Below are 23468 nucleotides of genomic sequence, written 5' to 3' on the forward strand. Positions count from 1 at the left end.
AGTCAGAGTCACTCTGGCATGACTCTACTCTTAACCTTTTATTTTTGTCAATGGAATTAGAACAAAATACAAAGAATGAAGAATGTAAGCAGGGGAGGTAGCTCAGTGGTAGAGCGTATGAGGTGTATGAGGCGTATGAGGCCCCGGGTTCGATCCCCGGCATCTCCAGGTGATGATAACTTTTGGGGCTGGAGAGTTGGCTCAGAGGTTAAGAGCACTGCCTGCTCTTCCAAAGGTCCTGAGTTCGATTCCCAGCAACCACATGGTGGCTCACGACCATCTGTAATGGGGTCTGGTGCCCTCTTCTGGCCTGCAGGCAGACACATAGATAGAATACTGTATACATAATAAATAAAAAAATATTTAAAAAAAGAATGTAAGCAAAGGACAGATTTTCAAACTGCATACATATGTGTGACAAACAATTCCTTACAACTGAAGAAAATTCTCAAGAAAATACTCCCTGGATATTGTGAAATAATAACAGCATCAGCAATACCTGGATGTCGGCAGCAGTATTCCGGGTGCTCTCCATAGCACACAGATACGCTGGACTAATTATTACCTTTCAGGTTCAACCATGCAAACCTAAAAATAGCATTTTGGAGAAGGTTGAGCAAACAAATGTGCAGTGAATTCCTCTTAATTCCCTCGGATACGTCTGAGAACACAAGACCGAAACAGAATCCAATAGCACATGATGGAGGTGATAAGTCCAGGTCACTGTTTCTAAGGCTTTGCCCTGCTAGCCACTGCTCACCAAGGCCTCTGTCTGACCTTAATGCAGCTGGTTCTACAAGCCCAGTAAAGTTTTTGCTGTCGTTGCTGTTGTTGTCGTTGTTGTCCGAGAGAGCAATCGCTTCAAGCACATAACATGTTAGACATATTTGATCCATTTTTTTTTTCTTTTTTCTTTTTTTGGTTTTTTCGAGACAGGGTTTCTCTGCAGCTTTTTTAGAGCCTGTCCTGGAACTAGCTCTTGTAGACCAGGCTGGCCTCGAACTCACAGAGATCCGCCTGCCTCTGCCTCCCGAGTGCTGGGATTAAAGGCGTGCGCCACCACCGCCCGGCTCTATTTGATCCATTTTACACGGATGGTTTTTATCCGTGTGGCTTGCTATTTGTCAATAAGCCACACCCCCTCTCCACATGCTCTAAACTGTCACTCCAGGTGTGCAGATTTACTGCATGTGACCCTCATCCAATAACTCATTTGAACCATCCTCCTCTTCTCACATATTACTATATTATATAGTGAATAAACCAAAATTAAGTTTGCTTTAATTTTCAGGAGGCACTGCTAAGAAATCCATAATATATTTTTATAAGCCTTAAGTACATATAATTCTACTAAATTGAAAAGATTTCTGTATATAGGTGATGTATTTACAAGAATGTTTAATGTCCAATTAATGGCATGTTTGTACTCTTGACGTTTGCTTAATCTGATGGAATTGTACAGGAAGTACTTAGTTTCTATTTGTTATTTTAGGAAGGGGTAAAAGAGAAAGAATAATTTTAAAGAAATTTGCAGTGTCTAACCCTTCCCAGATAGATGTCCATTCTAAGCCATGTTTTCTGGCTTCAGGATTCAGTGGAAAGATATGGTTGATCCAGTAAGTAGAACCTGACCTTCTCCTGTGCATTTGTCATTTGCTTTCCTTCCTTTGTCTTCATGAATCTCTGACTCTTTAATTGAATATAGCAATTTCAGAGCTGAAGGAGACCTGGACTCTGTATTTATGTTGTTGACTGTAGAGATTGCTTCCTTTGCTGGAGCATGGTGGGTAATGACAGACCGTACACAAGAAAACGGAAACCTGTAGATTTTTATTATAACGTTTAGAGGGAGATGAGTTTACTTAAGACAACCTCTATTATAGCCCTTTCTTTTCCTTGTCCTTTGTGGGCAGAGGATGGATCAGACTGATTAAAATAGCATGCTAAGCTCCTTTGGTTGCTTTAAAATGATATAAACCTGATATATTATATCAACAACGCAACCAGAAAAGACATTCATGACCTTCATGATTCTCCAGATCTGAGGTTTTTAAGGTCCCAAAGCCATCTGACATTAGATGAACACCACATTCTCCCCAGAAAGAGAGACATTGGAACATACATGTAACATTTGCTGGAGGGGCTGTGCCTCACGACTCTCAGGGATTCTTCAAAGTCTTCTTACGTTAGATTCATAACTTTAATTGGGCTCAAAATTAGAGTTTCATAGATAATAAATTATCTAATAAGATTGATTTGAGGACACAGGACAAATTCAAATCACTTTACAATGCCTGTGTCTGTTTGCATAGATATGTGAAGTAAAGTATTTGCTTTTTTAATATATGTAAATTGTATTCAGGTACCCAGCCTCCGCCTCCCAATTTCCCAGAAATGCTTATTTCTTATTAGCCGGGATTTGATGAATGAATTTAAGGCAATGCCATCCTGGAAGCACTTAATTACATCTACAAAGATCTGTTCCTGGTGAGGTTGTTTGCATGTGCTCTAGTATATGAAAAATAAATTAGGGGAGGTACACCATTTAACACACAATTACTATTTATGGATCATTTGCCCGGTACAGGACATTGAATGTATAATTTCTATACATTTTATTCAAATCCTCTAGTTAGCTGTGGTTAGTGGTAGAGTTATTCTGGTCCTGTGTTCATAACTGCTTAAGTATGAAGTACTTAATTGCAAATTCAAAGTAAAACAAACATCCTCTAGAACCTCATGATTTATTGAAATAGAAAATATATTAGCAAAATTACCATGGAAAAGTATATATGCACTCCACACTTATGGAGTACTCTATATTGTGACTAAATCAGAGGGCATAATGGCTAAGAAGATAAATGCTAGCTGTATCGTCATTTATTGGGTATTGCAGTAGGACAGCAAAACAACACAGACAGGTAGCTCTGGCTAGTGTAGCGGAAACAATGGAGGATTAGCGCAGAAGAGTCTTGGGGTCGCGTGTGCACCAGGGACGATGACTCTGTGAACGGAGCATTGCAGCAGAGCTAGAAACGCAGAGGAGAGGAGAGAAAAGAGCAGTGCCAATGGAGGGGACAACATGCCCGTGAGGCCAGGTTCCAGACGCAGGGAACTGAAAGGACGCTCCGCGCAGGAACGTCCGGCAGTGTGAGGCAGGCGTCTCATGAGATCAGAGCGAAGATCACCGTCAGGTGTACTGGAAACGCAAAAGCGACTTCACTGAGGTCTCTCTGGAAACAAACTGCTGGCAGCTCGTTGAAGAACGGATTGGAGGGTGTCCGGATGGGAGGAAGAAGAACCAAAAGAGAGATTATGGGAAGTCTAGTGTATTTCAGCAGTTAACTTCTCTTAAGCCACGCCCTGTCACTGAAATCCGAAGGGTGCACTGTATAGTCAGTCCTAGGCACTGATAGTTGACGGTACTTTTGGGTGGGACTTTGACAGAAAAAAAAGTGGGAGGGACATTTTCCTTTGCTTTCTATTTCTGAACTATTTGGAAGACGTAGCGCTGGTGTTCCTACTGTTTCTGGGTCAGACTCCAATACCCCCTTGAAAGATTTCCTAACTAGCTCAGAGAAAATGCACACTTCCTGCTCTACAAAGGTAGTTTCATGAATTTAGAGTGCAAATCTCGACATTTTATGAACCTGTCAAAGTTTTGTTTTGGCAATAAATATATCAAATCATAGTTCCAAAGTTTCACACGAAGTCATTAAGGTTGTGAGATACATGCCTTCGGAACTGCCAGAGCACGGCCCTTACTCAGTATTGGCAGTGCAAATTGGACAAATTAACTTCCTCCTAAAATATCTAGTTGCCTTATTTGCAAATGCATTATAGTATCTTTGAGAAAGGAATATAATGAGCTTTCCACTACATAAATAACATAAATATTGATCATATCTAGTAAGTCACTTCGGTTTTCATTTCTGCCTTGCCTAAGCAGAAGTTAAAATGCAAACATATGCAAATAATAGCAAGTCTCATAAACATAAAAGCAAGAATATTTTTTAAATTGAAGTCGACTCTTCTCTCATACAAGAAACCTCTCCCTACTCCTCCCAGCTCCCCCCATCTCCCTTTCCCATGGATTCACTTCCCTGCCATTTCTTCTTCAGAAAATAACAGGCAACAACCAAACACTACAAAACACGACTCAATAACACAAAGCAGAAACCCTCACATGAGAGCTGGACGAGGCAACCCGATAGGAAGAAAAGAGTCTTAAGAGCGGGCAAGAGTCAGAGACACACCCGTTTCCACAGTTAGAAATTCCACAAAAACACGAAGCTAACAATCCACAAAAACACGAAGCTAACAATCGCAGCATACGTGAAGAGGGCCTAGAGCAGACCCCGGTTGGCTCCGTTCTTTCTGTTTCAGTCTCTTGTGAGTTCTCATGAGCCCTTCTTAGGCTCAATCCATCATCTCTTCTCGTTCTCCATCCCCTCTGACGTTTACAATCTTTCCACCCCATCTTCTGTGGGGTTCCCCATCTTCAAAGGGTATGACCTGATGGAGACCTCCAGTTTAGACTACCTTCCCACATAATATCCGGCTGTGGGTCTGTGCACCCACTCCTATTGGCTGCGGGAAGAATATCCAATGACGGCTGGATAAAGAACTGACCTATGAGTATAGTGGAACATCCTTAGAAATTATTTTATTGATTTTTATTTTAATTTATTACTCTTATTATATTTTTTTACACCAGTTATGTTTGGTTCTGCTTTAGATTCTCTTTTCTACCTTTGGTTTACTGGGCTATCCAGTCTTTAGTTCCTGGTAATCCAGTCAATGTAGGCATGGGTACCCTTTTGTGGAGTGGCTCTCAGGTTAGATCAGACATTGGTTGACCACTCCCACAAGTTCTGGGCCACCATTGCCCCAGTACAACTTGCATGCTGGACAGATTGTTGGTCAAATGTTTTACTGCTGAGTTTGTGTTCAGGTTTCTCTTTCTGTAGCATAGCCTTCAGAGTGCCTTCCCTCAAAAAGGCATGAACATAAGGGTGACGGCTCCAAGCCTATACCGGCTTGAACTCCATATGTTCGATGTGGTCATTGGCCTTGGCGATGGGGCCCCACTGCCAGTTTGCAAAGAGAAACCCTCTGTCCTAGCACAAGTCTGGTTGTTTAGGGATCTCTGCAGGATCCCTTGGCCAACAACTCTACTTGAACGTAACCCAGTCCTGCCACTGGTAGAGTTGCCTGGCTCTAAGACATGGCCCATTCAGACTCTGGATCCTCCATTAGTAGGCATCTTCATGGAGATCACACTCACGGATTGCAGGTGGTTTCCATTGCAATAGGTTTCCACCCTGCCCCTCAAGCATTTTCCCCACAATTCCAGCATTTCCACCCCACACTCTTTCCCTCCACTCCGTCTTTTCTCACCTGTTTTCTCCTGCTCCCCTCCCCATCTGTTCCCAGTTCTACCTACAAAACCTATCCTATTTCCCCCTTCCAGGGAGATCTGTGCAGTCTCTGAGACCCCTATTTATCTAAACTCTCTGGGTCTATGGACTGGAACTTGCTTATCATTTATTTAATGGCTAGTATACTCTTATAAGTAAATGCATGCCATATTTATCTTTCTGGGACTGGGTTACCTCACTCAGGATGATTTTTCCTAGTTTAATCCATTTGCCTGACTATTTCATGATGTCATTTTTTAAAATACATGAGTTATACTCCATTGTGTAAAGTATCACGTTTTCTTTATCCATCCTTCAGTTGAGGAACATCTAGGCTGTTTTCAGCTGTTCTGGCAATTATGAATAAACACAGTGGAGCAAGTGTCCTTGTGGTAGGACGGGGAGTCCTTTGGGTATATGCCTAAGAGTGGTATATCTGGATCTTCAGGTAGATCAATTCTCAACTTACTGAAGAAACACCATGCTGATTTAAATAGTGGCTGTACAAGTTTACACACCCACCAGTAAAGGAGGGATGTTCTCCTTGCTCCACATCTTCACAGGCATGGGCTCTCACTTGAGTTATTGATCTTAGTCATTCTGATAAGTGTAAGATGAAATCTCAAAGTTTAGATTTGCATTTTCCTGATGTCTAAGGATGTTGAGCGTTTAAGTGTTTCTCAGCCATTTGAGATTCCTGTGTTGAGAATTCCGTTTAGATCTGTACTCCATTGTTAAACTGAATTATTTGGTTTTTGATATCTAGTTTATTGAGTTATTTATATATTTTGGATATATAAAGATGTAGAGTTGGCGAAGACCTTTTCCCATTCTGTGGGCTGCCATTTTGTCTGATTGGCAGTGTCCTTTGTCGTGCATAAGTTTTTCAGTTTCATGAGGTCCATTTCGTGACTTTTCTGCATCTAATGAGAATAACAGGTGGTTTTTATTGTTGTTTGTTTTCTGTGTTTTTTTTTTTAAATTTGTTTATATGGTGAATTACATTTACTGATCTCACATATAGAACCATCTTCGCATTTCTGGGAGGAATCCTACTTGATTATGGTAGAAGATCTTTTTGATGTATTCTTGGATTTGGTGTTTGAGTATTTTTGCATCAACATTCATGAGAGAAATTCACCTGTAATTCTCTTTATTGATCTGATTCTCCTACTCACAAGTGCCTTGTAGAAGGACCCACCCTAGCACTCAGACAGAATGAAGAAGATACAATGTATCTCTTCTCGCAGGGCTCCTTATAATAGGAGATTTCAGAGTCCACCAGCAAAATTTATTTATCTCATAGTCTCACGTGCCAAAATCTAGGTGAGTCACTGAGAAGGAGAGACATTGACAGGGTAGGTAGGAGCAGACATTTGACTGCAGAGCTTGGAATGAGATGAGCTGACTCAACAATCATGGGGGAAGGCAGGGAGGGGGTGCCGGCGACAGATGGGACAGAGCATCTGGTACGAGAGGGTGCCCCTTCCTCCTGCATCCTTCATTCTTCCGTTTTAGTTTTAGCACTGCTTTCTGTCTATCTGAGACGAGCCATTTTTCAGGATCAATGGAACACACAGAGTTCCAAAGATTCCAGCTGAAGGTTTTGAAAAATACATCACATGAACAGCGTGCAGCCCTGCTATTAAGACTATATAAATATTGCACAGAAGAACAGTGTGAGTTACTTAAACAGTAGTAAATGTTTAATCACATTTTAATGTCAAGGTCAGAAAAATTATTTACATCAATATAGTTATCCCAGAAAAGGAAGTCATCCCAAGGAAAGGGTGATTTGTTTTTAAATGTAAATGGACCTGTACACGTTGAAGTTAAAATTGAGGTATTTTATTTTTCAGTGTTAATATACATTCATGTGAATAGATAGGTATATACACAAACATTAAGTGAGAAATAGTTTGATTTATTTTATGGAATGATGAGAGTCTATCTAAAAGTGATTTTAGGAAAAGGGTTGGTATTCTCCTCAGAACAAAATAAATTCTAGTCTTTTCCAACATCACCCAGGAAGTAGAGTCCTCTTGGTGAAGGATATGGTTAGTGATGGCCTGTCTATGCTGCTGGCAAGAGTTAGTAGAACGGCTACATCTATCCAGCACTATCTGATCCACCGACTCCATCCAGCTGGTAGCAAGCAGAAGCCAGCATCTTCCTCGCTCAGGCAGTCTCACAGAACTGCCGTTTGCATCTCAGGAAATCAGCTTCCAAATCCATCTTTTAAGCTACAGGCTTTATTATTATTTTTTTTTTATCAATTTGTGATTATGGATTTTTATTTTTTATGTATATAATCTTATTTTGATGCCCGACTTTGGTCCATGGTTTGAAATGTTTTACTTTTTTATTTGAATTGCTATCATTTCTGCTTTTTGCCCTTTATCCTTTGAGAAGGATAATTGCAATTCTGATTGAAACTGAGAAAGGAAACAATATTCTCGGCACCCCTGGCGCTAAGGGCTCCTAGAAAGTTCTCACTCAACTTCCTCTTAACAAGTCAGCATTCTCTTCCTGTTCTCGGAACATTTAATAATAATATTTATTTTACAATTAATTTAGTAAGTTTCCACTTTGAACTGGTGATAGGACTTTCTACTACTGTGAATGCCCTCCAACTGTTGTCTTTAAAGAGCATTCTGGACAGAGCCTGTGAATGAAATAGAAACAGGTCCTCCCACATACTATAACAGATGATGTCACATGGCTTCAGTGCACAGTGCACAGCCTGAGCTTTCTACTGCCGTAGCAGCTCAATGCTTCATTGGCTAGTCATACATACCAATTTTCAGCAGTGATATGAAGAGGTAATTTCAGTTTATTTCTTACTTGCATTTAGGTATAAGTTAATGATGTTTACAGTTTTTTATTTCTGTGCTGAAAAGTTTGGTGTCCAAAACGTTCAGTGTTTATTAAGTCGAAAACTCTAAAAAGAGTACATTTTTGGAGACAGGATTTTTTTTTTTTTTTTGGTAACCCTGGCCATCCTTGAACTCACTATGTAGATACGTAGACCAGGTTGATCTGGAACTCAGAGATCCACCTGCCTCTGCTTCCTGAGAACATTAAAGGCATGTGCCACCACTGCCTGGCTGGAAAGCGTAATTTGGAAAAAAAATATTTAAGAATTGTTAATCTAATGAAATGAACAAGCATACTACGTATAAAATGCACCAGAATAAGGCATTCAAAGTTAAAAGCCAGGTGACAGTAGGAAGACAGGTCCCTCACGAAGAATAAATGAACTCACGTCTCTAATCTTGCAACATAGAACTTTGAATTGCAAGAAGACCACCTCTGGACCATTAGCAGTAAATCTTTGCATCAGCAATATCTTTCAATAGGCTGTGCAGAATGTTTAAAAAAGGAGTTCGTAGTCTTCTTGGTGGAAGAATGCACAGTGTATGGGAACATAGAGGATGCATGTGGAGTTCTACTTTTAAAGGGCATGTGAGAAGTTAGACATACTAACTTTGATATGGATTCCCAGGAAGATGTTGAATCTTGTGGCACTTTAAACATTTATCCCAGGTATGTTATAAAATAACTTAGTAGTCTCATATTGGTTTTTGAAAAGTTAAGAAACAATTTCAAAATAGGGATATACACAGTTTAGCATCTAAAACTCTGCTAATAGTTATTTAACTGTGTTTCTTAAAATCCAAGTTCACATTGAAACCTACTTCATTAGAAACTTCCTAAATGCACACATGTACATATATGAAAGACATTTGAATGATGTTTTCCTATACCTCGGGAACAATGCCTCCCCAAGACACAGCATGATATCAAATAAAAAGTCAGGGCCCAGGAGTCGGTTTCCCTGTTGGGACTAATGTGTCCTGGCCTTCAGCTGCTCTTCCCTGCTAGAACCTTCTAATTGAAGTTACTAGAAGCTGTGCCTAGCTTAGAGGATCAGAGGATGGGATTTTCACCTGTGGGCCATTGACTGCAGTGTATTTAAGCCTCCATGATGCCATTAAAGATGGGCTTTTTGGTATCAGTAATTGAAGGTCTGCATGTAGGTCTGTGTCTGCGTGTGTATTCTCAACCTCCAGCCCCTTGGCCGAAGCTCACGAACTGGGGTCTAGCACATAGATATAGTGATGCGCGGCACTTCCCCTTCTTGAGTTGTTAGTCTCATAAGACTGCCACACATTCCAGACTGTTGCCATTGCTCTTGGCTACTCTCTACCTTGATGTCAAGATGTTGTAGCTAGAGACATCATAGGCTTGAGTCATAGGGCATGGGAAATCAGATTGGTACTGAGTTGGAAGCCTCATCCCTTTCGGCTAGTTCTCACAGTCCTGGAAGGAGCTATGCTTGCCACTGGAGAAGAAAAATCATCACGTCTTACCCTACCGTGGACCCTGTAAGCTACAGTTACTCCTGTCCTGGCAAGGTATGCCAGCTCGTGCAATAGTGGTGTGACCGCACTGAATATAGCGGACTACTCTCTAATTAGATGTAAAGCTTGCACCCTCAGATCAACTCATGTCTGGTACCATGTACAGGCACCAAAGCCAGGGCTGGCTAGACTATGGGCTCTAAGCGAAAAGCTAATACTGTTATTCTATGGATTTACAGGGTTTCACAAATCTCGTGTGCCAGTATTTGAAAAAGTTCACTTTAGCTATGTCTACATATAATCAAATTTATACATAGGCCTGGCTAATCTGAAGTCATCTGTTTTTGGTTACAGAGGATCCTCAGTTTCTAGACTTTTACATTTCTTTTTAAGAAAGGAGTTTGTTCTGGAATAGTTGTGGAAATAATAGAATATGTTTTACTTTCATTCAATCACCAGTATTGCACGTGTTTTACAAATTTATTTGAGTCTGTAAAGCCTTTCTCTGCATTGAATGGTATCTTGTAATAGAGTGAACTATAAATTTTATATTTTAATAAACAAAGAAGAAAATATAACTGGTAGAGTAATATTAGCAACGTAAACACGACATAGCCATTAATCCAAATCAAATATCAGAAGCCTAGGGATGCGCATAAAGCCACGCATCGGAGAAACGCTTAAACGCCTACTACATGAAGAAGATTTCTTAGCTTTTGTGGTACAGAATTCCATTTGATTGCTCATGATTGGGATGTACGCTTTCTCTGAAAATGACCAAATCTACCCCTGTGGTTCCACTAAGGAGATAAAATTGGTGTACTTTCCTTCTGGCACATAGCAGTGTGGTAAACTAGCTCCCTCTTTTCCATTAATCAAAGGGTGGAGAAATCACAGGACGTGGTGCTCTATCTGGCAGTCAGCAGGACAGTGGAAACACAATGTATAGTAACACGCATCACGCACAGCAGATCCTGTTGCAGCTGGGCCATTAATTATGGCCATTAATTATATGACTTACAACAGTGATTTGCGCTTAAACATTTCAGAAAGTAGAAAGCATATTCACTAGTGTGTTGTGCAGTATTTTGAAAATTCTTTTGACAATGACCTTTCCAAATTATTTTGAAAACAAAACTTGTATCTTGTAGCATATGTGAGTAAAATTAACAAAGTAATGATATTAAATAGTATAAATATTATAAACTGATTTCCTATTAGTTTTTCTCTGTAGGGCAATGCACTGTAGTCATGTAATGGAAGCCGCCATCTTTGATTAGAATCTGCTCTGCATGGAGTCAATAACACTGTGATCCATCTCTCTCCAAAGAACAGTTTTAAGGTGTTTTCCGTTTTCCTCCTGATACCCTTCTACAAGTGTTAGTAGCCTGGTGAAGATTCATTCTTATTTCTAGCTTTTATAGCAAAGATATCTTTTTCAGGGAAACAATAAGTTTATGAAAAAGATTTACGAAACGAATACACCTTTCTAAGGGAAGTGCTCTGGTCACCTATACCGCAGTCAAAAATACAATGAACCATTTACTAGAGAAATAAAATGTTGAATCTTTTCTTTCTCATCTAGCTATGTCTCGCATCAGTTAGCTTTTGTTATAAACACCCCTCTCCCAAATGTCCTGACTGAAAGCACTTGACTCCTATGCTTTGGGATCTTGACTCTGTTTGAGACGAGCAGTATTTTTATTTGTCGGTAGCTTTACCTGTGTTGGGTGCCCTGCTCATGTGTCTGGTCAGCTGCCAGGTTGGCTGGCGTTGATGCCCCAGATGGCCCGAAGCATGTCTGGCTGCTGTTTTCTTGTGGACTGTTGTCTGTTGACTCAGGTGCCTCAGTCCTGAGCACAACAGTCAGTTCTGGAGTTGGTCAATACAGGCTTGCCTTCAAAGTAGTCACTAAGGATCAGAACCATAGAACGAAAGAAGAAGGATACCATATAGACTTATGCTTTTGAAGATTCTTCCTGTAAAATTTGTTCTTGCCCCATTTGACTAAGAAAATCACGATTGATGTAGATAAATTAGGCTGAAACTACAGATACCAGGCAACAGATTGCTGAGGCACTTTTGTGAGCAATTTACTTCATTCACATCTCTCGTTTTCTTCCTTTGTGTTTATTATATTTTTGTTATTTGAAACAATTTTTTAAACTTAAATATATTTAAGATCATATTCTCACCCTCCCAGTCCTCCAGTCCTTCAGGATTCTCTTCTCCTCCCTACCCATTCGACTTGAAATTTTTTTCTCAAAAAAAAACCCAATATGATAACAATCCCTTCCCCCTGAAATCCCCAAATCCAGAAAACAAAATAAAACAATGTCCTCCCCCTCAAAAAACGAAAAAAAAAAAAACCACCAAACTGTAATCAAATAAAAGCACACAAAGAATAACACTGTGGACTGTATTGTATGTTTGTCAGCTACTCTGAAACATGAGGCCAGTCTTGGAATGATTGGTGTATGCAGGGTCACTCTACTGGAGAAAACCGATTTTCCTTTTCCCGGAAGGTATGAAGGACAGGTTCAGCTGTTAACTTCTACCCCAGTGGGTACATTTTCATTCATTTTTTTCAAATATATATATATTTGAAATATATATATATATTATATATATTATATATATATATATATTTATATATATATTATATATATTTCAAATATATTTATATTATATATATATAATCAGATAAAAGAAAAACGATCATATCCAAGTTGTACAAGACAAACCAACAGAAGTAAAAGGGCACAAGAGAAGGCACAGGAAACAGAGAGCTACCCTTTTGCACACTCGGGGATCCTATAAAATGTTGTGAAATTGGAAGTCATATTATACAAACAGAGGTCCTGATGCAGACCCGCGCAGGCCCTGCTTCAGTCTCTTGAGTTCATGAGTCTTGCTCGTGTTGATTTAGAGGAACTTCTCCTCTAAATCACCTTTTGGCCCTTATGTTTTCTGCCTCCTCTTTCAGAACCCTGAGCTCTGAGGACAGGACTTTGATAGAGACATCCCATCTAGGGCTGAGTGTTTCATGGTCTCTCACTCTCTGCGTGATGTCTGGCTGTAGGTCTGTGTTTATAAATCTTTACATCTTCTTCCCCTCTCTTCTGAGGATGGCTCCTCTTTTGAAATATTTGTATTATTGCCTTTGATATCTTTTTGTAACAGAAATTTCTTTCTCATAGTCTTTTTCCTTGGTTCTTTCTTCTTGTTCCCAAATTCTACTGAAATCTTTTGATCAGAAATAGACTTTTCCCATTGAATAGTTTTGTGCTTCAAATCTAAATAGTTCTGAGAACAAACTTCTCAGATGTATCCGTTAGGCAGGACTTGTCACTAGTGATACAAATTCTGCATTAAGGTTTTTCCGTTCAAACCCTGTGGAACCTGAGTAGAGTTAATATTTGTTTGGTCCTGAAGAACTCGGAGAAGACACAGTCAACATTTGTAGATTGGCCAAACTGCAGGTTTAGTTAGCATTGACATGAAAACACATCGGTCACAGGAAACTTGAAAATTCACAATTACAGTTTATTTATAAAAGCTTTTTAGGAAACTTCCAATAGCTTGAAAACTGGTTTCTGGTAGGGAATAAGAAATTGATTAGGGTTTTAAAATTATTTTGTTTTATAAAACACTAAATGGTTAAATATTTTTTAATCAAATTAAGAAACCATGAAGCATATATGAGAGCACTGTGTATATGACCTAACATCTATTTTAATTATTCCCTAAAACTAACGTGCATTCAAAAGCATGGAGAGGTGTCCATTTATTTATGGTAACACAATAGCTATGAAGCCATGGGAAATTTCCTAACTTTGAATACAGTACTTAATTTCAAAGAAAAACATTACGTGTATGCATATATATATATACACACATCATTTATGCAATAATAAAAACACTTTATCCTCCTTTTAGATTAACTGACCAGATATTTCTATGGCAGGGTTAGACCATTTTCCTCCTTGGAACTTGAAATCCTGCCAAACACTATCAATTTCAACTAGTATCATTTTTTTTTAACTAGTATCATTTTTTTACATAAGCATTAAACGGTTGCATATTTGTACATGTACTGATAGATGTGGTAAGAAGCCAAAATTTATTAAACATAATAGTCTAGGCATGTATAAATTCATTATTAGAGTAATTCAAAAAAGACAACCAGAGGCAAAAAGATGACAGTGAAACCATGTGTCTCATAAAGACCATGTGTCACATAAAGACCATGTGTCACATAAAGACCATGGCAAGGCAATTTCACACCCCGTATTCCTCCACATGAGGCCTCATTGCTTCTATCTACATAGGTACATCTTGGGATATACATACGTTATGTCAGACAGCTGGCAACAGACACTAAAAGGGAATAAGTCCCAGACTTTAGTCCTAGGATTCAGTGATACTTAAAGCTGGTGCCCATTGACGCTGGAATCTAGAAACACTCAGGACAGAAATTTCTGGGCATGCCAGTGAAGAATTATTTAATTAGGTAAATTGAGGTGAGAAGACCTCATTTCATGGGTGGAAGGTCCTGGACTGAACACAAGGGAGAAGGGAACTAGCATCGTTCCTGCCGTCCTACCTACCGGAGACGCAGTGTGAACAGATGTTTCAAGCTCTTGCCTCTGTGGTGTCCCTGCCAAGATAGACTTTGTGCTGGAACTGCCAAAATAAACCTTTCTAAGCTATGGCTTTTGTCAGAGTATGACGTCACAACAACAAGAAAAGTAACTGATAGACTCACGAGAATTGCAAAAGACAAAAATTTTATAGTTAATCCCCTGCCCTGATAACATTATTCTGCATGAGGCACAATCCCTCATGATTAATCGCCTCTTAAGATGTCACAGTGGCAAGCTAATTTCAACGTGAATTTGAGTGGCAACATTCAAGCTGTGGTAATCTGCTTATTTTCCATTTGAATGTCTTCCTTTGTGAGACTACTAACACCATCAATTTTTTTTTTCTAATTAGTTGCCGTTTTTGTTTGTGAGGCATTGTCTCATTGTGTAGCAAAGATTATCCTAAAACTCATTGTAGCCTAGGATGGCCTTGAACTGTTTGTAATCTTTCTTCCCAGTTCTGAGTTGAACAAACATGGCTGGCTGGCTCCTTTTCTTTTATTTTACAAGTGTCATTTCCTGAAAGTTGTAATACTTAGGATATTTAAACAAATATGATTCTAACCTAAAGCTTAAAATCGAACTTTCATTAATGATTGCCTTTTATTTTTGCCTAATGCTAGAACCTCTTCTAATCCTGTTAAAGACCATTAAGAGAACAGATTACCTTAAGGAACAGGAAAGCTAGGCGTAAGCATGTAAGTAACTTGTAGTCCCAAAGTTAACAAAAGTTCCAGAAAGGATATGGGATCATTCTTTTGCTCTGTGTCATTAGATATTTCTGTTACACCAAGATCGACCCAAAGTGGAGTTATACTTATCTGTGGGCATGTATTTGTTATTATTAAACACCACGACTGACTTATCACCCTGTAGCTGGTTTAAGCTTTATTTTCTTTTATATATAATAAGATATAATTTACTATACAATATAATATAAATAAAATATAAGTTTTATTTTCAATATAGCAGCTAACTTTGAATTTCAAATACAAAGACAGTAGAGTTAGTTCAAAGAAAGCAAGAAAGGGCTTATAGACTGACTAGTAGTTTATGCTTGCCTGATGCTGTATTTATTTATTTATTTATTTATAAATTTATTTATTTATTATGTATACAACATTTCTTCTGTGTGTGCCTGCAGGCCAGAAGAGGGCACAAGATCTCATTATAGATGGCTGTGAGCCACCATGTGGTTGCTGGGAACTGAACTCAGTACCTCTGGAAGAGCAGCCAGTGCTCTTAACCACTGAGCCATCTCTCCAGCCCCCCTGATGCTGTATTTAATACTTTCTGAAATGTCTTCATTTTTATTTCATATGCATTGGTGTTTTGTCTGCATGGATGTCTGTGTAAGGGTGTCTGATCCCCTGGAAATGGAGTTACAGACAGCTGTGAGATACCATGTGGGTGCTGGGCATTGAACCAGGATCCTCTGGAAGAGCATCCATTGCTCTTAACTGCTGAGCCATCTCTCCTGCCTGTATTTCATGTTTTTTAAGAAAGAGAATGTTTTGCATATCTGAAAAGTGTGATTTGGTGGTGGAATGAGAAGTATTAGTCATTCCTAATGAAGTTAGGAGTAAAACTTCTAATCCTCCGATCTTAGGTCATTAGAAAAGAAGAGTTATTATCTCATTTTGTAATGGTCTATCATAGCACTGGTTCTCAAGTATCTTTTTTTAAAAAAAAAACACATTAAAATATTTGCTCCATCTTTGAAATATAGTCATAATTTAAGAAATCCATCTGGATTATATCTTTGATAATGTTAGTCACACTGTTTTTTTAAAATTAAGAATAATTTAACAACTGCAGTTTGCTAAAGGTGTTTAAATACATATTTCTATAACATTTTCCCCCTTTTTAAAAGCTACATTTCAATATGGATGGTGGGGGTGGATACTTGCCGTCCCAGCGCTTGGGTGGCAGAGGCAGGTGGATCTCTGTGAGTTCAACGCCAGGGTGGTCTATAGAGTGAGTTTTAGGATAGACACAGCTGCTACACAGAGAAACCCTGTCTTGAAAAACAAAACAAACAAACAAACAAAAAGGCTACATTTCAAATTTTAAAGGGAAATTACTAAATAAATGATGTTTGAGTAAGTCTGCATGTATCTTTTGAAATCAAATGACAGTAGCATAGAAGAGCACAAAGCTATTCAGTAAAATATAGGTGTCTGTCCCTATACATTAAAACAATGTAGAAAATATTTTGTTTGCAGAAGTTATGGATGGTGGGTTTCTTCATATTCATAATCACCTTAATTATTACTCATGTCATATAGGGGGCTTCTGGTGATTGCTTCAAATATTTGTTTCTATAAAAGTATTTTTAGGCTTTTCTTTCTTTTTCTTTTTTTCAAGGCTTGAACTCATTTATTTAAAATTTTCTGTGCCCCAACATCCTTAGGATACTTACTAGAGATAAATGTCATTTTAATTTTTCTCTGACAGGCTAGTTTAATTTCTGCCATGAAACTCTTAGCCACAAACATGTGCTGCAGAAATGCACTGTTTATATAACTCTTTAAATAAGTTCTTAGTATCCCAATTATGGACTTCTTTTTTCCTTTCCACTACTGTATCACCAGAAATTGGAATCCAAATGGAGTGGTTGGCCATGGAAACCCTTAAGGCTGGATTAACAGAATAGTACGTTGTCCTTTTTTTACCCCAAAGTTCCATAAGCCACATTCTCCTTAGTGAGATCGTCTGCCTCATTCTATCTACTTTTCTAGTTGTTAATTATAATTCTAATAATAGTTATTGGGAATATGTTTTGCATACCAAATCAATGCAGAATATAACTGGATAGTGGTCTCAGTTCTCCTCTATAACCTCAATACTTAAAAAAACGTATTTTTGCTATTCTGTCTTTTATTACCTGTTTGAGCGTATGTGCAAATACGAAGCTAGATATGCTGGAAATATGCCAGGTTTTCCAAACTAAACCCAAAGCCCTGCTGCTGTGGCTAAAGTTGGAGTTTGCAGCTCACCCACCGACATACTAATTCTTGGTACGGGGCGGGGGGGTGTCCAGAGCACTGCACTTTAATGTAGCTGACTGTTACATGAGGTCTAGCATAAGCTGTTAGCAAAAGTTATCTCATTCTTCAAAATATGCTTCTTTTGCTTATGTAGTTGTCAAAACCTTTATTGCCGTAGCATATAGAATTAAATTCATTTCAGTTTATAAAACATTCTGTAAGGATTCCCTTGACTAACTTGTCAAATAATAATTGATGCTCATTTTTCACATCATTCTGTGTCATTTGATAGTTCCTTGATAACTAGCAGCACTAAAATTAATGACCACTGCTTATTAGTGTTAATTTGCATAGTAATGAATACTGAAGCTTTTATAATGTGAAACGAAATGAAGTTTAATTAATGATGCTGATTACATTCAAATTCTGTTTTGATATGCTTTATTGACTTATACCCTTAGTCTGTGTGCACTAACTAGTGCTACTTTTTATTATGCTCTGTTTACAGATTTACAAAAATTAACTTTTGCTTATGTGATTAACGAGAAATGTTTATTTTACCTTAAATCATCTAATTTAGCTACAGACAGAACTTTAGCTATTTCCCTGTCTGCTGCCTCTTTGCAATATAGTCAATAGACTATTCTTAAAAATACATCATATAATTGAAGAAAACCATGTTGGTTCAATAAGTTTGAAAGTAAACATACTTTTAAACAAAATGTCTTAACATAGACTTTATTGATATTTTTTTATTTTTATTTATTTATTTTTTTTTTTGGTTTTTCGAGACAGGGTTTCTCTGTAGTTTTTTTAGAGCCTGTCCTGGAACTAGCTCTTGTAGACCAGGCTGGCCTCGAACTCTCAGAGATCCACCTGCCTCTGCCTCCCGAGTGCTGGGATTAAAGGCGTGCGCCACCACCGCCCGGCTTGATATTTTATATACTATAAATTTTATCCTTATTTGTTAATTTATGAAGTCAGTAATTGATTTAGTTTATTCATGTTGTTATAAATCAATAGTTGATACTGGGCAATTTGTAAATAACAGAACAATATTTCTCACAGTACCAGAGGCTGGTGGCGTTCAACATTATGGGCTCGGTGAATTTCGTGCCTAGAGAGGGTTTGGCCTCTTCTCCAAAGATGACAATTTGATATATACGAAAGGATAGAAAAACAAATTGCCACAAACCATATAGTTAATTCTTCCCTGCCTTTTGTAACCCTCCAACCCGTTCACAATTACTGAGTCCTCAACATTTAATTGTTTATAAATGACTATGTATCTTAATAGTGTTGCCCTGGAGATTAAGGAGGGACAGAAATTTTGGATAAGACACAAGCATACAAATTTCAGAACTAGCTGAATTCATCAGCAAAGATGCAAGTTTGTATCATGCAAAAACTTTTTTTTTTTTTTTTGGCTCTTTTCAGTTTATTGCATGAAGGAGTTACACTAGTCCAAGTTAAAAGCGGACCCCAAATGGTTACATTATACAAGCTGGGAGGTTTTTTAAACTTGTGACAAGGGACAGGAGGGAAATTCTACTCATTGCAAGGAAATCCTCACTTGAGCTTCAGAGTCACAAGCACTTAAAACCCATGAACCTTCAGCTGATCGTCCTTAGCCAGTCCAATCTCTATGAGGAACTGGCATATGTTCTTGCGCTGGTCACCCTGTAGCTGAATTACTTCTCCATATTCTGGATGCTCAATTACAGTACCATTGCACGCAAATTTCTTCTTAAACGCCTTCACTAGTTTCTTTTTATCGTAATCATCAGCGATCCCTTGGACTGTGGTAAGGGTCTTCCTGCCGTTTCTCTGCTGAATTCTTATATGGATATAATCCTCAGTGCCAGCAGGAAGCAGGTCATCACCTTTACTTGCATCAGCAAAGGGGTCGAAAGAGTTGAGGTTCTGAATAGCGGACATACGATACGATTCCTTTTCCTCGGTGGAAACGGCCTGCTGCCTGCGGAAGGCGGCTGCGGGAGAAGTGGGGGGGGGGGGGACACACGGAGCGTCGGGAAGCGAGGGGGCTCGAGGGGGAGGCAGCTGAGTCCTCGGCAGCGGCTCAGTGACTGGGGCATGCAATAACTTTTTAAAGATGTCCAGATGATGTGCTATGTCATATGCTACTTGTATGCTTGTCTGTATGCTACTTGTACCTACAAATGCTTGGAGGGCACATGCTCTATTAAGCTAAACAGACAGTCCTTTCCTCAGAATCTGGGCTTTCATACTAAACCATTTTCTCACAAAAATCTAAGGTCTGAGATAGTGCAGTAGTTAAGACCACTTGCTGCTATGGTAGAGGGCCTGAATTCAGTTCCAAGAACCCACATGAAGTCTCACAACTCTCAATAATCCCAGATCCAGCAGATCTGACATCCTCGTCTGGCCTCTAGAGACATCAAACATGTATGTGGTGCACAAACATACATGCAGTTAAACAGTCATAGGCATAAAGTAAAAATATATAAATCTTGGAGAAAGTCTAAGTCTATGAACAACGAACCATTATGTATTTCCTTCTTGGTATATTATGACTATTAACTCTCCCTGATATTTAACAATAGCCTCAAGAAATAACAATTGTATTTATGAATATTATTTGTTGCCATTGTGGTAGTTAATACAGATTGAACATCTGTGCAAACTGACAGGCTGGATCTCATTTCTACCTCAGTGCTTACCTAATTATTGCAAATAATTAAGGAATAGAAGAGAATGTGCAAGCAAGGAAGGAAAATGGTCTTTCAGAATAAATAAATTGTTTTTTTTTTCCTATATGAACATTTTCTGTCATTGCTGAAAAAAATCATAAAATCTCCAGCAATGTCTTTCTTGTTTTTAAGGGATTTGGCCAGAAGTGTTATAGGAAGCAAAGTGGAAACACTGAATCTTGGGATTTAAAATATAGGATGTTAGGCTGGGTTTGGTGTTACACACCTTTAACCCCAGAACTCTGGAGGCAATAGCAGATGGGTGAGTTGCAGGCCAATCCAGTCTACCTAGTGAAGTCCAGGTCAGGAAGACCTACTCAGCAAAACTCTGTCTCAAAGGAAAATAACAATCAATCAATAAATCAAGTTCAGGACTGGCCACTTAGTATTGGATAACCAATCAGGGTGTCTTCCTGGATGAACACCATCCCATTCTCACCATTCCTTATTTGCTTGTTGTGAAATAATCGTTTTGTTCATTGTGAAGATGTGTCTTTGACAAGGTGTCTTCATGTTGGTTAATAAAGAGCTAAATGATCAATGCTAGGCAGGAAGAGTTTAGCGGGACTTCTGGGACAGAAAGAGGAAGTAGAGATGAATCAAGATGCGTAAAGAACACCAGATGACAGGGAGAAGAAACAGGAGGTACAAAATATAAGAGAGGTAAAAAGTCACAAGGCAAAAATGCAGATTGATATAAATGAGTTAATTTAAATTAATCCCAAGAGCTAGTGGGACAAGCCTAAGCTATAGACCAAGCTTTCATAATTAATAAAGTCTCTGTGTCATTTTTTTTTTGTGAACTAGTACCCAGAGGAAAGTCCAACTATATTTACTTGTAGTTCTTTGTCTAAAGACTGAACAGGTTGTGTTTATATACTTAAGAATACACAGACACACACAGACAGACAGACAGACACACCACCTACAAATTAAATTAAAAGGGAACAACGGGCAAAGGGCAAATGTGTGGAAAGGGTTGGAGGAAGGAAAGGTAAGGAGGATAATGATATAACTAAAATTTTAATTAAAAAAAGAATGAAAATGTCAAAGAAAATTCTGGAGACCTAAAACACACTCTCATAGAAAAGCAGTTTCTTGGCAAGTTCTTTACCTTATGTGTAATCTGAGACTGTGCCTTAGTTTCCTGGCCGCTCAGCCCCAAATAATTACACAGAAACACTGCTTGGAGTCTTTCTCCTTTGGCAGTTACATGGCGTCTGCCTGACTCTGCCTAATCTCTCTTTATATATCTGTTCAGATGTCCCACCTGGCTTTATTCTGTCCTGTCATAGGCCAAAAAAGCTTCTTTATTAACTAATGGTAATAAAACATTTTCACAGCATACAGAGGAGAAATCCCATATCACTTATGAGTCTTCTATTCCAGTGGGTGATCAGTTTGGAATGAATAGACCAGTATTATCAAACATGGGTACAAATAAGCAAATAGGATTCAGTAATGTATATTGAAATTAGCATCCTCTAGGGTGCAAAATATTAGAAAGCATCATGAGTATCAGAATCAGAAATCCAATGTTCAAAATGGTTAATGCAGTCTTTCAGTAGGGGCCTTTTAACACATCCAAATTACCAGTAGATTCATTTACTAATTTTCAGTGAGATATATGCCATCATAATGATGCCACAATTCAGCTGAGACTATCTTTGTGATACGGTATGCCAGTTGACGTAGGTCTGATTCTCCACAAGGGAAATATTTGCTCCAATTGGAGAAAGGAGTATAGAAATGGCAAAGATAATTTAGAACATAGTTATTTTGGCTAACGAAACATATATTTTATGTTAATTAAGGGAAACGCTATGTCTTCTAACACAATTCTTCTTATTATTTATATTAAAGCAAGATAAAGTAATCAGGGCAAACTAACCCATCAATCTTTCTTAACTTTTTTTATATAGAAAGAAAGTTAATGCTAAGTAGATTCCCTCTGTACCCATGAAGAGAGAGCATGGACAAACATCATTGCTTATTCACAACTTGTCAGACCGCTTGTACCGTCAGAGAAGAGCAATTTCTGTACTTCAACCTAAGCAGCTTCCATTGACCTAAACTGTCTTTATAGATAAGAGCCCACCTTTTCTTAATCTGGCTGTAAAAGGAAGGCTCTGGAAATAAAGAAACTACAGTGCACAGGGCTGGGGGTTTCTTTCTTTTAACCTCTGTCATGGTAATTGCTCTTACATTAATTCATTTTGAGTTATTGACGCTGTTAATATTTTCATCAAGAGTAAAAGTTTTAGAGTATTCATCATTATTTCCCACATTTTTCTTGAATGTTTGTGAATTTTTAGAACAGTAAAACTATTGGCTCAACTCCTTGTAGATGTTGGAAGCATTATTGTGTACACATACCCGTGGTCATAGCCTGGGGATGTGTGGGTACTCTCATGTCAGAGGCAATTTGATTTAATTAATTTTCTGTGGATTTATTATTATTATTGATATTATTTGTAAATTGACAGCTTAGAATTAAGGTGATTGTTACATTTTTAAGGAAATTTTGAAATTTTGCACTTTATAGACTTAAATTAGCATTAAATCATAATTAAAATAATGTTTCATTTTGACATTTTTGTACATCTATATATTGTAATGATTTCATTTAGCCCCTGAAGAGTTTTCTTGTCCTGACTGCCTGCCCCCAAATAACCTACTTGGAGACTTAAGATTACTTATAAATGCTTGGCCAATAGCTCAGGCTTGTTACTTGTTAACTTTTATTCTTAAATTAACCCATGTCTCTTATCTATGCTTTGCCATGTGGATTATGGTTTGTTACCTCATTTTCTACATGTCCTGTTTCTTTGGTGTCTGGCTGGTGTCTCCTCCGACTCTACCCTCCTTCTCCCATCATTCTCCTAGTTTGGTTGCCCTGCCTAGAATTTCTGTTTGGCTATTGGCCAATCAGCTTTTTATTAAACCAGCCTGAGTAACAAATCTTCACAGTGTACACCTGTGTCTCCTCTCTTCCCTCCTGCTCATCTCTTTCCATTCTCAGTCCCCTTTCTACTTTTATGCCCTTCCCATGTAGATTCCCCATGTGAGAGAAAGTGTTTTGCTCCCTGAATTTCCCGCTCTGGCTCATATCACTCTCCAGGATGATTTCTCTTGTTCCTTTCATTTTCCTATTGAATAAAACATTGTGAATTGTGTTTTCTTTATTCATTAATTTATTCATGGGCACTTAGGCTAATTGAATAAAGTAGTTATTCGTCACATTTCATTTTAAAGTCAGTAATCACTACTTTGGTCATATCTGAAAATGAAGACATGATTTTAAAAAAATCATGTC

General features: G+C 38.3%; 2 protein-coding genes across 2 annotated transcripts in view; one reads left to right on the top strand and one right to left on the bottom strand.

Moving 5' to 3' along the window:
• Window positions 1–23468, top strand: part of Sema3e (semaphorin 3E) — a 229983-nt gene that overhangs the window by 43660 nt on the left and 162855 nt on the right. The window lies entirely within an intron of this gene.
• On the bottom strand, window positions 18904–19358 carry LOC119803945 (eukaryotic translation initiation factor 1). The gene has a single exon (XM_038315440.1). The coding sequence runs from the start codon at window positions 19356–19358 to the stop codon at window positions 19017–19019; it is 342 nt and encodes a 113-aa protein (XP_038171368.1). The 3' UTR covers window positions 18904–19016.

Source organism: Arvicola amphibius, chromosome 18 (assembly GCF_903992535.2).
Source record: "Arvicola amphibius chromosome 18, mArvAmp1.2, whole genome shotgun sequence".
In the NCBI taxonomy this organism is placed as follows: Eukaryota; Metazoa; Chordata; class Mammalia; order Rodentia; family Cricetidae; genus Arvicola; species Arvicola amphibius.

What these genes read in the sequence shown, in the direction of transcription:
- LOC119803945 (XM_038315440.1), bottom strand. Translation starts at nt 19,358, where the DNA reads ATGTCCGCTATTCAGAACCTCAACTCTTTCGACCCCTTTGCTGATGCA.